This window comes from Tenrec ecaudatus, chromosome 8 (genome assembly GCF_050624435.1).
Source record: "Tenrec ecaudatus isolate mTenEca1 chromosome 8, mTenEca1.hap1, whole genome shotgun sequence".
In the NCBI taxonomy this organism is placed as follows: domain Eukaryota; kingdom Metazoa; phylum Chordata; class Mammalia; order Afrosoricida; family Tenrecidae; genus Tenrec; species Tenrec ecaudatus.
The window spans coordinates 83,150,679-83,173,160 of NC_134537.1; the positions used below are offsets into that span (position 1 = coordinate 83,150,679).

The window sequence follows — 22,482 nt, forward strand, 5'->3', positions numbered from 1 at the left end:
CACCTCCAAATAAGGTCATCAAGCTGCAACCTGATTGACAGGCTAGACTCCACCCCTTCACAAGTTGACACCAGATTATGTAACAACCACAGGAGTCTAGTGATTAATCACTGCAAAATTAGGTCTCTTGTGGGAACCCTCTAATTTGGATAAAACCTTTCAGTCAGAGGCACGTAGAACTGAACGTAGTTCATCAGATGTGATCTCATCAAGACAAAGGTCTGAAGCTCTGTAACCTCCACTTTTCTGCTGACTATGCTTCTATTAATGGAACCTAAGTTTTGAAATAACTTCCCCCTAACTTTTTTGTTTTTGTTATGATTTGGGAAGAGCAGATTCGTTTTCCATGTAACAATCTATACTTTTTTTTCTCTCGTGACGTTAGTTACATAGATCTAACAGAACTTTCTCCCACTGGGCTCATTTCCATCCTTCGTTCTTTCCTGCCCCCTTTTGTCTTCAGAGCTTTGATTTTGGGAAAAACCTACTTTTTTTTGCCTCATATGGATGATTATACCAAGGACTGTGTTCTTTATGGGTGTTACTGTTGACTCTATAGGTCTGTTTGTTGCTTGATTGGCCGGTGCACTCCTGGGGTGGGTTCAGTTCCAGCTCAGAAGGATGTCTAAGGACCACAGTTTCTAGGGTCCTACCAGTCTCTATCAGACCAATAAGAATGGTCTTTTTTATGATTTTGAACTTTGACCTACATATTCTTTCACTCTGCCCAAGACCTTGGATTATAATTCCAAATCAAGGCAGTCATTGGTGGTAGCTGGGCACCAGCTAGTTCTTTTGATCTCAGGGCTGTGACTCCTGTGATCCATTAGTCTGTTGGACTAATTGTTTCCTTGAGTCTTTGATTTTCCTCACCCTTCTTTGCTCCAGATGCGGGGAGACCAAGAGTAGCACCTTAGATGGTCACTCAAAAGCTTTAAAAAAAATTTTATTGGGGGCTCTTACAGCTCTTGTAACAATCCATATATCAATTGTATCAAGCACATTTGTACATATGTTGCCATCATTATTTTCTAGACATTTATTTTCTATTGAGCCCTTGTCAGCTCCTCTTTCCTATACCCCACCTCCCCATCCTTGTAACACCATTAGTAAATTATAAATTGCTATTATTTGCATATCTTACACCAACTGATGTCTCCCTTCCCTGCAGTTTCTGTTGTTTTCCCCCGGGTGTGTGTGTGTGTGTGTGTGTGTGTGTGTGTGTGTGTGTGTGAATCATCACGATCGGTTCCCCCTTCCTCTCTCCACCTTCCCCCTGACCTCCTGGTATCGCTGCTCCCATTCCTGTTCCTGGATTCTGTGTGTCATGGGCTTTTAGCTCTTACCTATACCTGTCCCCATGCTCTGGTCTAGCCCACAGTGGAAGGCAGGACTAGGGTCATGATAGTGTGGGTGAGGAAGCCTCAAGGCACCGGAGGAATATTGTGTGTTTCATCGGTGATTTGTGCACCCCGATTGACTCCTCCCTTCCCTGTGACCCCTCTGTGAGGGGATGTCCCATTGTCTACAGATAGGCTTTGCGTCTCGGCTCTGACCTCCCTCATTCTCAAAGATATGGTTTTTTTGGTTTGACCAAACCTTCTTGGGTTTGGCATTCTGATACCTGTTACCCTGTCCTGGTGACACATGGTAGCACAGGCTGATCTGCTTCTTACAGGTGGGCTTGTTGCTTTTATGCTAGATGGCTGCTTGTTTAACTTCAAGCTTTTAAGACCCCAGACTATAGCTTTTGATAGCTGGACACCATCTTCTTTCTTCACCACATTTGTTTATGCACCCATTTTGTCTTCAGTGAAGGTGCCAGGAGGGTGAGCATCACAGAATGCCAGGTTGTTAGAACAAAGTGTTCTTGCTTTGAGGGAGGCAGGAGCAGAGGCTGAAAGTCCATCCACAACTTACATGTATTGCCATATAAATATATGTACATGGGCCAATACCTCTATTTTTATGGATTAATGTATCACCATATGTGCACACCTATGCTTATACCTCTATCCATATCTTTGCTTCCTAGATCTTTCCTGTTTCCTTTCACCTTCCTCCTGCCCCACCATCACGCTCGCCCTACTTCTGCCTCAGTGATTCCTCTCAGCTAGATTGCTGTTGCTCCAACACCCCCAGGAGCTCTACGTCCTTGTTGTTGATTTTAATTCCCTAGTTTTTCCCTGTTCTCCCCCGAGTCCCTCCAGACCTTTGGTCCCGTTGCTTTCTCCTCAAGCTTGCTTCCCATGCCTATCAATAACAGAGACCATACAAAAAGAAAACAAAAGATTGAAAAAAGAGAAAAACAAACAAAGAAACAGAAAAACGATACATCATTTCAGGTCTGTCCGCTGACCTTTATGCTGTCTCCCCACTGGTCCTGGGGGAGTGCCAGGAGCTGCCCCTCCTGGTCTGAAGTCCATTTGGGGGACTCTTCAGGGGCTTTGGGTCTGTTCTTTTCACCTGTTGCTGCTCTGCTCTGTTCCCTTCTTGGTTTGCCCCACTGTGGGGGAGGGAGGTGTTCAGACCAGACTAACTCCCTGCCGTGTGTCCCTAGTATTGTCCTCTGTCGCAGTATGCTCCAGTGAGGGGACAACATGTCTTGAGCTGTTGTCAGCCCTACAATCTCTCTGTGGCTTAGCAGCTCCGTGCAGGGACATCGTCCTCCAGGCTTGGTGTACTGATATGGGATCTAGACTGTCCATTTCTCCTTTTCCTTCGTGGTTTGCTTCCATGTGAGTGTTGCAGGCTGGCCCATCTCCCCAACCTGTGTGTGTAGTGTTGTCCTCTGTGTCACATACACCTAGGGAGGGGTCAGTTTTCTTTGATTGGGGCTGGCCCTGTAGCCCTCATGCATTTCTCCATGTGGTAACATTGCCCTCAGGGTTTGGTGCGCCATGGTGGGGTCTGTATGCACACTCCCAATTCTGTGGAGACATAGTCAATACTCTCCCCCTGGGTGGGTTATAGCTTGTAAGACCCCAGTTGTGCCCACCTCCAACTCTTGCAGACTCACTCAAACCTCAAAGGCATCTAAAATGCTAGTTCTATTTTATTTTTCATATATGCCTTGAGAAGACTGTATCCTATAGCCTACACTTAAAACCAAACTCACTGCCATCAAGCCAATTCTGGCTCAAAACAACTCTGTAAGACAGAGTAGAACTGCTCCCTAGCGTTTCTGAGGCTTTAAGTCTGTATGGGAGCAGTCAGCCTCATCTTTCCCTCACAGAGCAGCTAGGGGCTTTGAACCATCAAGCTTACAGTTAACAGTTCAGTATGTAGCCCACGACTCCTCCAGGCACCTTCAGCCTATACTTAAGCAGGTCAGTTTTTCTAATATTGGTTCCTGTTTTACATTTCACCCACAACCATGTCTTCTGAGTTTGGTCCAAAGTCTCCCTATTAAATTAAATTATTTTTTCTCACTATGTTTTGAGAGGTTTCTTATAATTTACTGTGTGAATGTGTTTGACTCAGATTAGAATGAGTCCATCCTCCAAATCCCCAACACAGTTTCAATCATCCCAGCTCTATGACAGACCTTTTGAGAGCTCTTGACTTTGTATCCCATTCTCAGAACCCTGGTCATTGGAGTTGACAATTTGAGGAGCTCCAGGCAAGCCCTGCTCCTGGGTCACTGCCTGTGCACATGACAGGAGGGACTCTCCTCTGCAGAGAACCTGGACTAGTCCACGCAGCCTGTCATCCCCACACTTTATAGGAAATGCATGGAAACGAGCCAAGCACGTCTAGATGAAGCAGATGTTGGGTGGATTCCACAATGGCTGAGGAGCAGGGAACTTGTGTGAGGCAGAAGACCTTGTTCCCTCTGTCTTAGACTCAGAGCCAGCTGTCAGCAGCTGGACACTTGAGAGAGAGGGAGCCATATCCCGATTAGTGCTCCTTTTGTCATGGGTTGTCAGCTCTGAAAATGGTAACAGTTCCTAACATTTGTAAAGAGCTCTAGAGTTTCAAAGTGCCTCCCCTCACAATAACCCGTGTGCAGAGAAGTCCAGGAAGGAGGAGCCCAGTTTTATACACGAGGGGACTCATTCCAAGAGGCTCCAAGGGCTTGCTGTGTTCACACAGCCTCTGAGGGGTGGGGGCTGTCCTCCGGGCCTCTCTCCGTGGTACCATATGACACCTCTAAGACTTACCATCAGCAGGTGCATTTGCCACCTACTCTGTGCCTATCACTGAGTTAGATATCTGTGGTAGTTACATATTCTGGTGTTAACTTGTAAAGGGGTGGAGTTTAGCCTGTCAATCAGGTTGCAGCTTGATGGCCTCATTTGGAGACTCAAAGGAGATAAATAGCTCACTGGAGGCCAGATACACACAGACTTTCTGCTTCTGCTGACAAGACACATGGAGCTACGCTAGAGCCCTGGACCTGGAGGAGCCATGTGGAAACCCCTGCCAGCGTTGAGACGCTTCCACTGCCACTGGATACACAAGACTTTCCACCCACTGGCCTGTGATCTTCCTGCATTCGGCATCAGTGTATGCGTTGCATGAGTCTGAAGAGGAATTTATAGATGGGTATCAGACACACGGGCTAATTACGGACTTATGGACTTGATTTGGACTTGACTGGGATGTTTTCTCAATATGCAATTACTCTTTGATATAAAGCTCTCTCTCATACACATGTGAGTATCATGGGTTTGTTTCTCTAGTCTCCCCAGACAAACACAGTGCTGAAGGAAGGGCGCACGTGGTCCCCTGGCCTCAATAAACTCATTTGCCAGTTGTATCAAGTTGGGTCTGATCCATGGAAGACAGAGCAGTGACAGCGTGAAACTGTCCTTCATGGAGTCTTTAGCAGGCACCCCCCCCCAGGGCACCCCGGGAAGGGCGCCATCCTCCAACTCTGCTGTTAGCAGCCAAGCACCCTGGCCATTGGCACCTCCCAGGACACCCTCAGTGAGCTCTGGGCAATAGAAGGCACTGTGTTTAGGCCTGTGAGCTGGTGGAGCAGCCCCGGCCTGCATTAACGAGCCAGAGGAGAGAAAGACTGGTCAGCGGAGCAGCTTCAGGGCAGGGTTGTGAAGGGTAAGTTGCCTTAGAGCAGTGGCTCTCAACCTGCCTGATGCCGCGACCCTTTCACACAGGTCCTCATGTTGTGGTGACCCACCAACCCTACCATTATTTCCGGTGCTACTTCATCACTGTCATTTGGCTACTGTTATGAATCGTCATGCAAATATCTGATCTGCAGAATGTATTTTCATTGTTACAAATTGAACATCATTAAAGCATAGAGATTCATCACAAAACAATATATCATTATATATTGTGAAATACTTATTTCTAATGACAAAGAAATGAAGTTTTGTCTTGCAGCATGGTGTAGCATGTGTAACAGTCTTCACACTGGGTACTTGCAGGTGGGCGTATCTGCATGTGGGCGGACTCACCTGGAGACGGAGTGGTGTCTTGGTTCCTAAGACTATCAGGAATATGTGTTTTCTGATGATCTTAGGTGACCTCTGTGAAAGGGTCATTCAGCATCCCCCAAGGGGTCGCGACCCACAGGTTGAGAACCGCTGCCTTGGAGCATCTGGGGAAGTAGGGAGGGGGAGGGAGGAGGTAAATTTTCAATAGGTGGAAGTGGCTGGGAGGGCAGAAAGGGGTGTGGCCTAAATGCAGAGGGAGGAGTGTAGGGACAGATGCAAGAAGACAGCTGGGCCAGGAGGTAGTGGCAACGTGGGCATGGGCCGTAAGCAGGGAATTGATTTGGGAAGCCTTGTGCTAGACCCTCCACTCCCCCATGTTCACAGCGCTGCACAGCGGGCTGGGGTGCAGGGACAAGCCGGACACCGTCCTCCATTAGGAAGGACAGGCAGCAGTGTGCTCAGGTCCTTTCATTTTGTCTAGAATTACCACTTTTAATGGTAAATTAGGTGAAGGTATACATTTCAGATCATTATGTGTGTATTCAACAATTTGAACAACGTGCCAAATCTCCCAATAGCTTCCCTTGACCCCTGCCCCGTTCTGCCCTTCTCCCAGTTGTAGGAGATGATACTTCCCTGCCCGGAAGTTAACACTTGTCTGCTCTTCAGAGCAGTGTTTCCCCAAATGGGCAGCACCACCCACTGAGGATGCTGGAATGACCTGGGGGTGGGGGTGGGGCTGCCAAACCAGATACCTACACTTTATTTGGATTATGGACCATTGCACCAAAGTTTTTAATTACCAGGGGGTGTTGAGTATTTTGTTGTCATTTTTCGAAGAAGGGGCGGTAGGCTAAATAAGTTTGGAAATCTGTGTTCTAGTTCATTGTTTCCCCTTCCCGCTCTCCTCACACTCCTGGTAACTACCGCAGTCTGTTTCTTTGGTATGAAAACCTTTCTCTCTATTTAAAAAATAAAAGTAGTGATTTCACAGTGATTTCATGCTACATTTGTTTGTTCTTCTGTGGTTGACTTACTTAACCCAGTATCTTTCTCACCACTAGCAGCTCAATTTCAGCTCTCGGTGAATCTGTGGGACAGGGTACAACTGCCCACTGTGAGTTTCTGAGACGACAGCTCTTTAAGGAGCAGAAAGCCCGTTTTCCTCCTGTGGAGCAGCTAGTGGTTTGTAGCCACATTTGTAACCACTAAGCCTCCAGGGCTCCTCACTCCACACACTGACCTGGAAATCCAACTATGTCATGATGTGAGTCATCATTACGCTTTACCTATGCATGTGACTGTTAGGTGCCATCGAATCGGTTCTCACCCACAGCCACCCTACGCACAACAGAGTGGAACACTGCGCCATCCTCACAACTGTTCCTGTGCTGAGCTCGTGGTTCGGGCCCCGTGTCAATCCAAGCGTGATGTCCTTCTTCAAGGACTGGTCTCTCCTGACAACATGTCCAAAGTATGTAAGAGAAAGCCTCGACTCTAAGTGCACCTTGGCCTTACTTTTTTCAAGACAGATCAGTTTGTCCTTTTACCAGTTCACGGTATTCTCAATATTCTTCTCCAGCGCACAATTCAAATTTGTCAATTCTTCTTCTGTCTTACGATTCACTAACTTTCACATACATATGAGGCACTTAGGTCAGGTGCATCTTAGTCTGCAAAGTCGCATCCTTGCTCTTCAATACGCTAAAGGGATCTTGTGTACCAGAGTTGCCTAATGCAACGTGCCTTGTGATCTCTTGACTGCTGCTCCCATGAGTGTTGGTTGTGGATCCAAGCAAGACAAAAATCCTTGAGAATTTCTAACTTTTCTCCATCTATCATGATGTTACCTATTGACCCAGTTGTGAGGATTTTGGTATTCTTACATCGAATCATAATCCATACTGAAGGCTGCAATCCTTGATCTCTATCGGCAAGTGCTTCAATTCTTCCTCACTTTCAGCAAGCAAAGTTGTGTCATCTACTTATAAATCAAAGATTGTTAATAAGCCTTCCTCTTATCCTGATGTCGAGTTCTTCTTCATTTAAGCCAGCTTCTTGGACTATTTGCTCAGAATATAGATTGAAGAAATATGGTGAGAGGATACAACCGTGAAACACACCTTTTCTGATTTTAAATCATGCAGTGTTTCCTTGTTGTTTGCACAACTGCCTCTTGATCCATGTACGTGTTCCTTTAGAGCACAATTAAGTGTCCTGGAATTCCCATTCTTCTCAAGGTTATCCATAGTTTGTTGTGATCCACACAGTCAAATGCCTTTATATAGTCAACAAAACAAAAGCAAGCATCTTTCTGGTATTCCCTGCTTTGAACCAAGATCCATTTGACATCAGCAATGATATCTCTTATTTCATGTCTGTGTTAGACTGGATAGACTAGAGAAACAAATTCACTGACACTCATATATGTATAAGAAAGAGCTTTATATCAAGAGCAATTGTATATTGAAAAAACATCCCAGCCCAGTCCAGACCAAGTCAGTAAGTCTGATATTAGCTCATATGTCCATTACTAGTCCATAAATTCCTCTTCAGACTCATGTAACCACTTGCAATGATGCTGAATACATGAAGAGCACAGGCTGGTAGGTGAAAAGTCTTGCAGATCCAGTGGCAGTGGAAGCATCTCAGAACTGGTGCCGGTCTCTATGTGGCTCCTCCAGCTCTGAGTGTCTCAACAGCAAGAAAGTGAAGCAGAGAGAGACTGTGGCCCGCCTCCAGGAGAAAGAGAGGAAGTTCCCAGAATCCTCATAGAAGGCCACACCCACAAGGAAGCATCTGTGACCTGATTGACAGGCTAGATTCCACTCCTACACTTATTTATCAAGTTGACATGAAATTATGTAATGACCACAATGTCCTTTTCTGAATCTGGTCTGAACCTCTGGCAGCTCCCTGTTAATGTACAGCTGCAACTGTTGGTGAATGACCTTCAGCAACATTTTACTGGCATGTCACCATAACAGTGAGATTATTCTGTAGCGTGAGGGTTCTGTTGGGACACTTTTTTATGAATGGGTACAGATATGGATCTCTTCTAGCCAGTAGGTGTGATAGTCACCTAATCTGGTGTCAATTTAAGGATTAAGAGTGTAGGGGTGGAGTCTAGGCTGTCAATCTGGAGATAGCCAATGAGACTTCTGTGTGGGCATGGCCTTCTCCTGAGAATTCTGGGAAATCTGGTACTTCCTCCTTGGAGGCGGAAGACACTTCTCTCTCTCTGCTACTCCCTGGAAGATATTGCAGAAGACAAGCCACATGGACACAACCAGACCTCTGAAGTCGGAAAAGCCACAGAGAGACCCCTGCCAGCGCTGAGATATTTCCAATGACATTGGACCCAAAGACTTCCTATCCACTGGCCTGTGATCTTCTGCATTCGGCAGCATTGCATGTGTTTCATGAGTTTGAAGAGGACTTTATAAATTGATATCGGAAATATGGGCTAATATGGGACTTAGGGACTTCATCTGGACTGGGCTGGGAGGTTGTCTCAATGTTTAATTGCTCTTGTATATAAATCTCTTTCTTATGCACATATGTGTGTCCATGGATTTGTTTCTCTAGTCTACCCCGACTAACACAGTAGGCCAAGTAGCTGTCTTCCCAATTTCCGGCCTTCATGAGTAAGAGCGTCCACTGCTTGCTTCTTCAGCTTGTTGAAATATTTCCATTGGTGTTCCAGCCATTCCTGGAGCCTTATTTTCAGCTAATGCTTTCAGTGCAGTTTGAACTTCAGCACTATTGGTTCTTGCTCATCTGCTACCTCCTGAAATGATGGAATGTTGACTATTTTTAATACAGTGACTTTGTATTCTTTCCATTTTCTTTTAATGCTTCCTGTATCATTCATAATTTTGCCATAGAATCTTTCAATATTGCAATTTTGAAGCTTAATTTATTTCTTCAATCCTTCCAGTTTAAGATAAGTTATGGGTAGCATCCCATTCTGTGCATTTTCCAAAGTTAATTTGCCCGTTCTTTGACTGACGAGGACTAAGGTGCTGCCATAGAATTGTTTTTCAAAGTAATTAATTATTTTTACCACCTTAGCTCACTATTTCCTTAAGCCGTTTTCTGTGGAACAAGCCCGCTATTCTCTGTGTTCAACTAAGGAACACTGGCGGAGGCTGAACACCATCTGGGCGAATCATTGCGCTCACGATTTTAAGGCTCTGATGCGTCCTGAGGTGACTGGACACCCATTGCTTTGACAGAGAGCCCCCTTCAAGGACTGTCTCGGAAGATCTCGTGGAACGAGTGCACTCGCCGTCACTGATTTCATCCCATCTCACAAGGGCCCTGAACTGTGGGGCTGTTATCTTATGTCCGATGAGCACTCTGAAGACCAAGATTTAATGATGTGCTCAAGGTCACGTCAATAAGGAGAGTCCGATCAAAGTCCAGGGCTTGATACCATAAATACGAGGCTTGACCCGTAGTTCAGCCTTTCAAAGGGGGAGCTGTTCGATGCCATCAAGTCAGTCCTAATTCACGGCGTGGAACACTGCCTGGTCCCATGCCAGCCTCAGGATTGTCAGTCCATCTTTTCAAGGGTCTTTCCTCTGTGTCACTGCTGGTTATATGCCTACTTCCTGCACTCAGTTGTTGGTGCTTTCAGAGTAAACACCACCCTGGAACCATCTTTTAAAGAGGCAAGTGTGTTTCTGTTCTACCTACAAAGCATGCATAATTCTTTGGGAGGAAATACAGACACGACAGCAGAGGGTATACAAATGACAAGGGATGATCTGATGAGGCACAGACCCTCCCAGAGGAACTGGCTCGGCTACTCCCCGATCTGGGGCCCCTGTCCTCAGTTCAAGAGCCCTGGTGACTCAGGGCTTAAAGTGCTCAGCTTCCAATCAAAAGGTTCAAACCCACTGGCTGCTCTGTAGGACAAGGATTTGGCCATCTGGTTCTGTCAAGTTCACAGCCTTACAAACCCGATGGGACAGTTCTACTCTGGCTTTAGGGTCACGATGGATTGGAATCAACTCAATGGCACTGAGTTTGGTGTGCAACCCCATGAGCCAATAGAGGTATCCAGCCTGCAGCCGCTTGACCCCCTGATTTGTGATTCACTAGCTCCATTCTCTCTCTTCACTAGTCTTGCTCCTCTATAGAACACAGACTAAGACACTAGGCTTAAAATGTAGTGGAGTATTAGTAGTGTAGTGGAGCATTAGTGGTGTAGTAGAGTATTAGTGGTGTTGTGGAGTGTTAAAGGTATAGTGGAATATTAATGGTGTAGTGGAGTATTAGTGGTGTAATGAAGTATTCATTGACTTGTTAACTACATCAATGGTTCGGGCCCACCAGCTACGCTGTGCAAAGATCTGAAGTCTTGGAAACCCAAAGGGGAAGTTCTACTCTTTCCTAAAAGGTCACCATGAATTGGAATTGATTTCACTGTGTTTGAGTGTTTTGTTTTGTTTTTTCAGTACTAGAGAAGATATAGAACAAGTGGAACCCTAATAGGGAGTGTCGATGGATACAACCATTTGGAGAAATTGGGCGCCCTTTCTACTAAAACTGATGTAAGGCCATCATCTGACTCAGTAGGTCCACTCCGGGTACACACACCCATATGTTCCCTGGAAGACACGAAAAGCCTGGGAACACCCCAAGGCCATCAGCAGTAGGAAGGACAAACAGATGGCGGTATAGTCACACAGCAGGATTCTCTCAGCAATAAGAATGAACTGCCCTATCAACACGGAGCCAGCTCACAAACACCGCGTTGAGGGAAGGAAGACGCATATGGTGGGTCCCATTGATGTGACATTCAAAACCAAACCAAACTCAATGCCATCGAGTTGATGCTGACTCATAGCGACCCTATAGGACAGTGTAGAACTGCCCCTGTGGATCTGCATCACGGCAACTCTCTGCTGGAGTATAAAGCCTCATCTCTCTCACACCGAGCTGCAGCCGGTGACAGGGAAGGGGCTCAGAGGTATGTTTGGATGTGCTTGGGATATTCTGTTCTCCATCCAGGTGCTGCAGATGCACATCTATAAGTTTGTGTTTGTTAAAGCTTGTATAATTTATCTCCTTAAAAAATAAAACTCTTAGAAAAATTCCTAAAAAAACCAATTCCCTACACCTGGTTCCTTTGAGCTGATTGCGACTCTTGGCAATCGGTGAGTGTGGGGGTAGACTCAGGACTGGGGTCTCAAACGGGTGGTTCTGTGGCTGGGTTTTCCAATGCAGATCACCAGGCCTTTCTCCCAAAGTCCCTCTGGGTGGGTTCAAAGTGCCAACCTCTCAGTTAGTACACTCACTTACCAGCAGCTACTGGGTTTAAAGGGATATCCGTCCTGCAGTTTTCCAGTCCACTTGTTCTATATCTGTATCGTCAATCATAGATGGCACCACAGGGGCTCCTGCCCACTCTTCTCTGTCCCAACCTTTCCCTTCCCTTACGATAACATGACCGACTTCCACCAAGTCAGTTTGTACCCAAGTGACCGTTATTGAGGATTTCTGGGATTGTAAGTCTTTATGGGAGCAGACAGCCTCATCATTCTTCCAAGCAAAGGCTGGTTTGAACCATCAAACTAAAAAAAAAAAAAAGTTTTATTGGCATACACTTCACGAATCATACAATGTAATCATTCCATCAGAGTAAGAAGATTAGTGCAATCATCTCCATAATTAATGTCAGAAATTTTCCTTTGTTCTCATCGTTGGTGGTTGCCTGCCCCTCCCCCCGCCATTCTCCCTTGCCATGTCCCTAGTCAGTTACCCATCCAGTTACTATAGCTGTCTCTATAGCTCTACCTATCCCGGATTTCATGTACAGAAAATCATACAAAGCACAGACAGGAAACAAACAAACAAGCAAAACCCACCAATAATGACTGAACATAGCAAAATGTCAATTGAAAAGAAATCAGAAAATATTGAAAGTGAAACCACTTTAAAATGGGTCAAAAGGGAGGTCAGATATTACGGGATTGCATGTTAACCTGACACACGTGCCGGGCTTGGCCTTACAGTGCCCCCTGCCTGATAGCACGGCTATTCCCATTCCTGGGCTCTTGAACCACCTCCCTTGCTGTTAGCAGTCCGATGCCTAATCCACTGCGCCTCCCAAACCCAAACCCACTGCCACCGAGTTGGTTTGACTCAGAGCAACGCTGCCTAGGGTTTCTGAGAGTAAGTCGGTGCTGGAGCAGACAGCCTCCTCTTTCCCTCATGGTGTCTGGTGTGTTTGAATTCCTCTTTAGACTCACACAGCCTCACAATGATGCCAAATGCAGGACGATCTGGGGCCAGTGGGTGGAAAGTCTTGTGGATCCAGTGGTGGCGGAAGCATCGCAGTGCTGGCATGGGTCCCCAGGTAGCTCCTCCGGTTCCGGGGCTCTGGCTGCATCAGTGTAGCTCCATGTGGCTTGTCAGCTCCAGGTGTCTGCTCTCCAGTGAGCTATTTATCTCCTTCGAGCCTACGAATGAGGTCATCAAGCTGTGACCTGATTGACAGGCTAGACTCCACCCCTTCGCAAATTGACCCCAGATTATGGAACTGCCACAGTCAGATTGCCTAAGGAGCCCTGCTGTCAGTGAATGGTATGTGTTGGTATTTTTTCCCTCTTCATTTTAAAAAATTAGATATAATTCACATATCATGCACTTGCATAGTTCAGTCATATCTGAAGAGTTGCATTGACATTCAGAAGTTCTAGTGTATCCTCTCCATTCTGTATTCTTTATTTGCTTCTCACTTCCCTTCAACCTTCCTCTGCCTGTATCACTGATAAGTCATCCCATCAATTATGGCTCTATACATCTACCTCAGTTGTGCTTCACCAACTGGGACACAAAAAAAGAGATGCTGAAAACAGTAAATAAATATATTTATATAAAGACCATCAGCAACATTCAAATAAACCAGAGTGGGGTGGGGTTTGGTCTGTGTTGAGAAAGAAAAGCACAAAATATTTAAAACTAGAACAAATCCAGAATGGATAGCTCCGTCCCCCATAATCAAGTTTGCAATAGTCTCTGTGTGAGAGCATGCTTATGCTCACCCCTTGTCTGCGGTCAGAGGGTATTTACCAAAGGCTGAATCCATGTAGGTAGCCTGCAGATGGACATTGGGCTCCAACTGTCATCCATAGCCTTCTGAAAGTTGAGTGTTCATGATTTGAGCTCTGATACCTTTCCCTCTGTGGTGTTTGGGTTTTGCTATTTGCCATCTTTGGATCATACAGGCTGGTTCTTTGGATTTGTCACCTTGGGATCACATGTTAGTTTAGTTGATGCCTCATTTAGATGGCTGCTTGTTTGAAGACAAGTCTTTAAGACCCGGACACTATTCTAGTCCATAGCCAGGCACCCTCTGCTTTCTTCACCACACTTTGCTGGAGCACCCTTATCTTTAGTGATCTCTTTATGAGGGTGAGGATTGAGCAGGACCATGTCCAAAGAACTAACTGTTCTTGGATTGGGGCTAGGATTAAGTGGGAGCCCAGAATCATGCATTCACTTGTCCAGGGGTTATATAGGACTCTCATTCACGTTAGAAGTCTTGTTTGTAGGGTTAGGGTTGAACTGCTAACTCAAGATCAGTGAGCTGGGGAAAGACAAGGCTCTTTGTTCCCACCTTAGGAACCACGTACAGTTTGGGTATCTCTCAGAGTTGTTGGAGAGGTTGTTAGAGCTAAGTGCCATAGGGTCGATTTGAACTACAGTTCAACTGCCCATAGGAATTTCTAGGTTGTAAGCTTTCTGGGAGAAGGTTTGGGGTCTCCCTCCCATGACGCCATTGGGTTCCCAAATGCCACCCTCTAGACCAGCAGCCGCATGCTTCATTGTCGCACCACTAGGAGGCCTTTCGTGAAGACTGAATGAGTTAGTATAGGAAAGCACAGGGGACTGCCAAGATGGCATGGACTCCGTCAGCCTCTGCTGCCCTGTGTTGTGATTACCCAGGAGTCTCCGCGTGGTGTAAGAAGGAGCCCTGGCAGCCTAGGGAGTCGTGCGCTAGGCCGCTCACCTTCCAAGCTATCAGCTGCTCTATGGAAGAAAGAGGAGCATGCTTTCAGTTCCTGTAACAATCACAGCCATTCCACACTGTCTCATGGAGTCGCTCTGAGTCAGAATCAGACCCATCGTCGGTTTCTCTTGGGTGGTCCAAACAGTCAGCGTGCTTGGCTCAAGGTGGGAGGCTCTAGCCCATGCAGAGGCACGTTGGAGGAAAGGCCACAGGGTCACGATGGCGAAAGCAACTACTTAAAGCCCCAGGGAGCACAGTTCCCCTCTGTCACCCAGCTGGGGTCACCACGGGGTCGTCACAGACTTGGCGGCCACTGGTTTTCTTGTGACATAACTGCCTCCTGTCCTGCCTCTGTCAGATGGCGCTTCATGCTGGTGCCGCTTCCTAGGGCCTGTCTGGAGCCCCCTTACTGAAGTGCCTCAGCCTCTTCTGACTTGGTTTTGGGTTGGCAGTTGCACCACGGGGAGAGATGAACCTTGGCAAATGACTCCCGTGTCCAAGGCGTGACCTTGAAGTATTGGAGCTGACAAGTACTGAGGCCTTTAATCAACAGCCGGGAGCCTACTTAGGAACACAGCCCTCCTTCGGAGCTCTGACCTTGGGGAGCCACCCACCTACACACACACACACACACACACACACACACACACACACACACACAATGCACCTTACCCACCACCATCAGCACTGCTCCCACCTGAAGCCCACTGCCCCCTTACCAGTTTGGAAAGCTCTTATTTTCGCCTCTCTTTCAGGAGGGGAATCCTGTCCAGGGCAGTGGGCTGGTCTCCCACTCCCACGTCCCCAGCTCTGGCACCGCACAAGAGACTTGTTGATTCTGCTGCTCAGTCTTGCTGCTGCGTTGGGCTGTGCTTGACTTTGGAGAATTCATGTTGAGCCCATAGGACATTCTTTGGGAGAGGCCCTGTGTGGACAGCCCGTGTCCTGGGGGAATTCTCAAGCCAAGTTCGGTGAATGAATTCAGCAATGCCAATTCTGTCCTATGAATAAGTTTACAAGCCTGGTTGCCTTGGACGGCTCGCAAGATAGGTCGAGGCCATTCTGCCAGAAAAAGAGTTTGGGGCAAGACCAGTCAGTGCCTTTAGAATAGGCCCGTGGAGCCCCAAGAACAGGGCTCGCTTCTAGGATCTGAGCCAGAGGAGCATTCCTGAGCTGAGCTGTAATGCAAGAGCCTGACCACGAGAGGGGGTATGTGTCCCAGGCGCCACTGCAAGGGCTTTGGCCGTGGCAGTTCCTCCTAGAACTTTTTATAAAGACTCTAAGCCAGAGCAGCTGCAGTTCCCATCTCAGTCAGTACCTAGCAGAGCGGCCGGTGCCTCTACAGATCGTCTCCTGAGCGCTTCTGCTGCCTGCAGCTCACCACGCAGCCAACACAGGGCTCAGGGCCCGCAGCTGCACCAACCCCAGCTGCTGCCCCTAGGCCGAAAGGTTGAGTCTTACCAGCTGACCTGGAGAAGTGACCCTGTGTGGTCCCTCCCTGAGACAAGTTCCAGAGAGCCCCCCCCCACCTACTTTCTATGACTCCTTCTGGATCTGGCTGGCTGTGGAGACCAGCTCTGAGGGGTGGCCTTTGCCCCAGTGTGGCACCAGCAGCAGCAAGCGCTCCGTCCACCATGGGCCAGGCCACGAACTAAGGAGACCAGCCCCACGCCTCACTCAGCAGTGCGCTGCGCAGGTGAGTCGGAGCAGACTGGGTGACAGCCTGTTGCAGGCGGGCGGGAATCTCAGCGTGTCAGAGTCCCCGCTGTCTGACCCTCCTGCTGCCTGGGTCGCATGGTGACACCCTATATTTGGGATGTTAGAGGGGACCTACTTCAGGGCGAGCTCTCTGCCTGGCTGTCACCACCAGTCAAGAGCTTATGCAGGCAGCGGTGGCACAGGTGACAGAGTGAGGTTGGATCAGTACCAGCTACCTGTGCAGTGTGTGTGTGTGTGTGTGTGTGTGTGGGAGTGCACGCGCACGCACGTGTGTCCACGGGTGGAAAGCGCCAGAGATGGTGCTAGAACATGTGCACCTCATAAGCTTTGGATTATGCACCGGAAGGTTAACTAAGTGTAGTTTGAGGGTACAAGGGGCCGACAGCCTATTCAGGTGATTCCCCCACTCGGTTTTGGCGAGCTTCACACGAGGCATGCCAAAGAGCAGCAGCGTTCCCTACAGCATGCGACCCTAGCACCCAGATGAACCAGTTTAGGAGCAGAGGGGCCTGGCGGGGCTCCTGGCGCCTGGAGAGGGGCTCTGAGAGTCAGGGTCCAGATGTCCAGTCTGGGTTGGAGAGAACCCTGCGCAGCCTTGGCGCCTGCTACTGGCTAGGCATGAAGGGGACCTCTAGGGCCCGGAGCCCCAATTGCAGCTGCTTGGCAGGACTGGAAGACACCAGGACCTTGACTCTTGGTCTCACCTAGTTCCATCACCAATCCCTGGTGACGTCATTCACAAAGCTCTCCGGCGGGGATTATTATCTCAGCAGAGGCTCTCAGTGCCCCTGAGAGGTTGGCAGACAATGATGCCCTGTAAGTGATGAGCCTGCGGTAAGGAGCCCAGCTGATGGGGCCAAATTTTCCTAACTAACGACTCGTGGAGCCAGCCACAAACCACTTCCCTCAGTTTGCTCATGGTTCACGCAGGAGGCTCCCAGAGATTCACTGGGTTGTTCAGCTCAGAGATGCTCAACCCACGACAAGCCTGCCGGCCTCTTACCCTCCCACCTAGGCCCCCAGCACCTTGTGTAAAGTCACCTGGGAACAGTGAAGACATTCCTAAGGGATCAGTAAAGTGACCCCTATCCTGTTCACAGGAACACCCGCCCCCCCCACCAGACCTCTTTGACTGGAAACACCACAGTGCAGGCCCTTGGTTTTGCCCACAGGACACATTGGCTTCCTTTCCTCTGCTAAGGTTTCCTGGGCCTCTCCTTTGGAGGTGGGGGGGTTGGGGAGGTGATGGGGGAGTGGGGGTCTCTCCCACCTCCTGCTGGGAAGGTGGGCTGGCTCTGAGATGCTATTTTTCACTGGTTTTGGAGCCTTTGGGTGGTCCCTGGATGGGGCAGACCCGTGCTCCTGGGCTGAGCACTCACAGCTGAGCCAGTGTCCCGCGTGGGAAGCCCTTGCCCGGTGTCTGGGCCTTTTCTGGCCTCCCGTGCCTGAGGCCTCTCCAGGTCTTGGTTGGTGGATCTTGCGAGTGGAAGTAGACCAAGTCGCCTCTGAGGGCCTGGGCGGGGAGCACGAGTGCCACCACACTCAGCAGTCACTGTGCCTGAGTACAAGAGCTTGCCCAGCGGCTTCTAAGACCAGCGATCTAAGGGTCCTGCCCCCACCTCCCCAAGCGGGTGTGTGTGTGTGGCTGGGTTAAAAAACCAAACAGCCCCAAATCAAACCTGGGGCAGACAGAGCAGTTCTTACGTTTCCTTTCCAAGCACCAAACAGCAGAATTGGCCACACGTTTTCTAAACTCATCTTACCGCACAGCTGCTGCTAAGCCCCAAGCCCTCTCCCCAGGGCTCCCAGGGACCAGTGGGGAGGAGGCCCGCCCCCAGGCACACTCCCGATAACAGGCCTTCCATTCCAGCCCCCATCCAGGAGGATGGACAGACAAGGAAGGTGGAAGCCAAGATGAGACCACACCTCACCCCCCGCCCCCCACATGCATCCCTGAGCATGCTCCCCCCTGGCAGCTGCAGCAGTTCTTTGGCAGAGGGAGTGGTCAGGGCATCAGCAAGCTGGCCTCCTGCTTCTAGCTCAGGAGGAGAGAGGCCTGAGGGAGGGTGCCACACACAGTGAGGGGAGCGAGGGCGGGCCCTGCTGTACGCATTGGGGGATGCTCTCAGGGCCCCACCAAGGTCCTGGCTGGGTGGAGCGCTTGGACGGGTGAGTGGTGATTAATAAACGTCCACACGTGGCTGGGACACCACCAGGGCAGGACAGAGAAGCTGGGTGGGGAGGTATCTCAGAACTTCCAGGACAGGGAGGAGAGATCCTGGCAGAGCTGTGGACTCCCTGCTTCAGCCTCCTCCCTCCTTCAGCTACGGGCAAAGCCTACAGACCAGAGGGGCACCAGGACTGCGCGTGCACACGTGTGTGTGTGTTCGCTTGCACACACGTGGGAGCGCGCACATGTGCATGGCATGTGGCATCTCATGGCTGGAAGAAACAAGCCCCTAAGTCCCGTCCCTCATGGGCATTGTTATTGCACAGGTCAGTTCTGGCCTCTCCTCAGCCCTGATGTCAGAGGGCTGGCCGGGGGCCCAGGAAGATGTGCATTTTGCTGTGAGACGCAGAGTGCTGGGGCCAGCCCCCTTCTTCCTCCCCACCCCAACCCCCAATAGGGAACCAGACCATGCCTTGCTCCCCCGCCTCTGAAGAGGAGCTGATTGATCCATTCAATCAGTGAGCATTATTCCTCATGCCGCCACCTGCCAGGTGCCAGCCCCTGGCTCTGAACCGGCCAACCCCAGGCCAGTGGCCCCCTCCTCCTAAACGCTTTTCTCCTCCAAAGAATTCCTTGCTTTAAAAGAATGCATTATTTTGGTAAATATCATCCAAATAGCGAAAAGGCCTAAGAGGTGGACCCAGATACATTCACAGCTGGAACGGAGACGGAGTAGGGACGAATTCCCAAAATCATTGAGCGTGGCTGTAAGGAAAAAATAAGTGTTTCGCATTTCATGTAAATAAATAGCTTACAACTTGGCTTGAAAAATGGATTTTTTTCCCTCATTAAAAAAAGACTGGGCTTATTGGTCTGATAGAGACTGGTAGAATAGAACCCCCAGGGCTGATCCTCAGCCACCTTTCAGGCTGAAATGGAAACACTCCCCACCCCCACCCTACCCTTCACCCCCTTGACTCCATGTCCAGACCCACCCCAGCACAGGGAGGCACATCGCTCCACCACGGGAGCTCCACAGGCAGCCTGGCCCGGGAGTTGGAGAGTATGTTCCCTTGGGAGATGCAAGCACCGGCCGGGGACAATCGTTCCCCCAAAAGGTGTTTACCAGGAGGTTTTGTTTGACACTAATTCCACAAAGTCTCCATGGGGAAAACCAAACCCAAACCCAGCAGACTGGAGGAAGTCTGAAGTCCCATAATGCCTTCCCATCAGAGGATGGCCTTCCCAGCCCTTTGGGATGCTCACCGAGGCCCCCTGGTGCTCGGGTCCGGAAGGCAGTGCTCACACTGGTGTGTGGACGGCTGGCTCTTTTGGTCTTAGACCAGCTTGGCCCTTTCTGAGGCCACAGAGCTATTTCTGGAACTGATTTTAATGGCACCCTGTGGTAGATCACAAAACATAATGAGCTGCCCTCCTCAGGGCATCACCTGGGCACCACGACCCTCCCCACTTGGAGAGCCGGAGGGGCCACGTCCAGAGACTGCCTGTGCCTCAGTTCCAGGGAGAGGAGTCCTGTGAACCAAGCCCCTCTGACAAGGCCAGCCCAAACAGTTCTGGTCTCAGCGTGCTGGCTGGTGGACACCCCTGGAGGAGTCACCTCAGCTCCCCTCAGTGTCTAGCTGCCCTCCTTTCTGACAAGGCGAAACCCCATCTTCCACATGCCCAGAGCTTCTGCGGGCTCAGAAATCGCTCTCTGCTTGGGCCGGCAGAAGCTATTCCTACCATCCCTACCCAGCATGCCTTCGCCTGTCCAGGGCTCTAGTCTTACCCAAGAGCTGCTGAAAGGAAGGGGTGCATTTCAAGATCAGAAAGACCCAAAGTGCCCTGGCTTTCCCAGGCCCCGAGGAAGCTGAGGAATGGTGGTGGTAGGAGATGGGTGGCAGTAGGGGATGGGTGGCGGTAGGGGATGGGCACCTTAGTACCCCCAGGATGGTCCCTCGGTCCTGTTGACGAGATGAGGACCCAGGTTCAGGATCAGGTCGTGGGAGTGGGTGCTTTGTTTCAACCATTGCTCTGGGTTTTTGCCTACTGTTCATTCTCTTTTGATCTCCCCTGCCTGTTGCTTGACCCTCCTCCCCTGTGCTCCTCTTGGCAGCTGCAGGACAGGATGGAGAACAAAGCCGTGTACTTGCACACGGTGAGTGACCGAGACACCAGCTCCATCTTTGAGGAGCCCTTTGACGGCAGAAGCCTCTCCAAGCTGAACCTGTGTGAGGATGGTGAGTTCCTTGGGCCCGACCTTTGGCTGGGCTGGAAGATCTTCCCTGAGGGCAGCAAAGAGCCCTGTCTGTCCACCCAAACTGGACGGTGCTGCCTCCTAAGAGTCTGCATATTTTGAATCTCATGCTTTGTAAGGGTCTTTACCATGTTTTCTCATTCATCCAAGAAACTTGGGGGATCAGCGAGATGGGCACCCATCTTACGGGGGAGCTGGTTGAGGTTGGGAAAAGCATCCAGGGTCACTCAGGGAGTCGTTGAAATAGTCAGGTTCCAGCACTGAGTCTCCCGGGCAATACTCTTACTTCTCTACCATCTTCTCGGAGGTTCTGGTCAGACAAGGCCATCCAAACCAGCCATCCCAGTCCTCTCAAATGAGCGTCATGAGCAGGGAACATATCCCTCTAATGTGCTCAGCTTCTTCCCCTTGGGCCTAAGGAGCCACACCAAGGGGAGGGATTGCCCATTGCGGTGACCTAGAAAACGCAGGTCTTTGGGGACTGGTTATTTGCTAAAACTCTGGAGCTTTCCCTGATGCCGCTTCCCCAAAGGCACTCGTGTTAGGCTGGGTTGACCAGAGAAACAAATCCCATGACATGCATATATGTGTAAGAAAAAGCTTCTATCAAGAAGTAGTTACCTTTCACGAAAACATCTTGGCCCAGCCCAACTCAAGTCTGTCAGTCAGATTCTAGTCCATCAGTTCCTCTTCAGACTCAAGCAGCCACATGCACCGAGGCAGAGCCAGGAAGATCGCAGGTTGGTGGGTGCAGTCTTGTGGATCCAATGGTGATGGATGCGTCGCAGGGCTCTGGCAGGTCTCTGGCAGGTCTCAGAGTGGCTCGCTGGCACGATGGTGAAGGCCGAGAGAGAGAAGCCGACCTTCAGAGAGCCATTTATCTTGGTCCCACCTCCAAAGGAGGTCATCGAGCTGTAACCTGATTGACAGGCTAAACTCCACCCATATCTTCTTATAGGTGCCATGCTGGTCCCCCCAATTTAACTATCACAGCACTCAACCTGACTCTCCTGTGCCCATCGCAGTTTGACACTTAGGGGGTGCTTAGTAGATGCCTGCTGATTAATGACCTCCTCTTGACAATGAATATGGGAGGAGAGAGCATTGCCCCATTTGAAAGAGGAACACAGGAAGAGGCTTAGGGCAGGGTCTTGTATAGCCCTATGGTCATCAGAGAGATCCAGGTTTTACTTGATTCTACTTCCTATCCAGCACTGGAGTTGGAGCTGGGTGGTGTAGTGGTTACATGTCGGGCTGTTTTCTGCAAGGTCGGCAGGTTGAAACCACCAGTGGGTCTGAGGGAGAGACGGGGCTTTCTACTCCTGTCAAGAGTTACAGTCGGAGAGGGGAAACAATGAGGAGCTGAAAGCAAAAGTTTTGAGAATGATGCTGGCAACAAATGTACAAATGTGCTTGACACAATGGATGTGGATGGATGGATTGTGATAAGAGTTGTACGAGCCCCCAATAAAATGATTTTTTAAAAAAGAGTTACAGTCTTGGAAACTCCCAGGGCAGTCTACCCTGTCCTATGAGTTAGTACTGACTTGATGGCAATGAGGTTTGGTTTTAATCAAACACTGGGCTTGCTTTACGCCACTCTGCCTCCGTCTTTAATTTACTCAAAAAGCGAAATGACTCTCTGCATGCCCCAACATTGACTCTCCTCCCAAAAGGGGCTGCGTGTAGGAGGGAAGCTGGACTCTGGCAGAGGGGGGATGGCAGTCTTGGCAGGTAGATCTAGAGACCAGTGAACTGGATTTCTAACCAATCTGCCGCCTCTTCCCATCTGGGACCCGGTCAGTTGCAGGTCTCGAGTGGCTGCACCGTGCCAGGGATGCTACAGGGGTTCCAGTGGCTCTGGGCTGCACGGGGTTTACACTCCAGGGTAAGGGACTGGCGTGCG

General features: G+C 49.6%; 1 protein-coding gene across 2 annotated transcripts in view; it reads left to right on the top strand.

The window, feature by feature from the left end:
* The first annotated feature begins 15,713 nt into the window (after positions 1 to 15,713).
* The window catches only part of SCARA5 (scavenger receptor class A member 5), a 149,171-nt gene continuing 142,402 nt past the window's right edge, over positions 15,714 to 22,482 (top strand). For both annotated transcript variants that reach the window (XM_075556469.1, XM_075556470.1), the window contains exons 1-2: positions 15,714 to 16,126; positions 20,436 to 20,559. In XM_075556469.1, the coding sequence (XP_075412584.1) occupies positions 20,448 to 20,559 (112 nt within the window). In that variant the 5' untranslated portion in view covers positions 15,714 to 16,126; positions 20,436 to 20,447. The remainder of the gene's footprint in view (positions 16,127 to 20,435; positions 20,560 to 22,482) is intronic.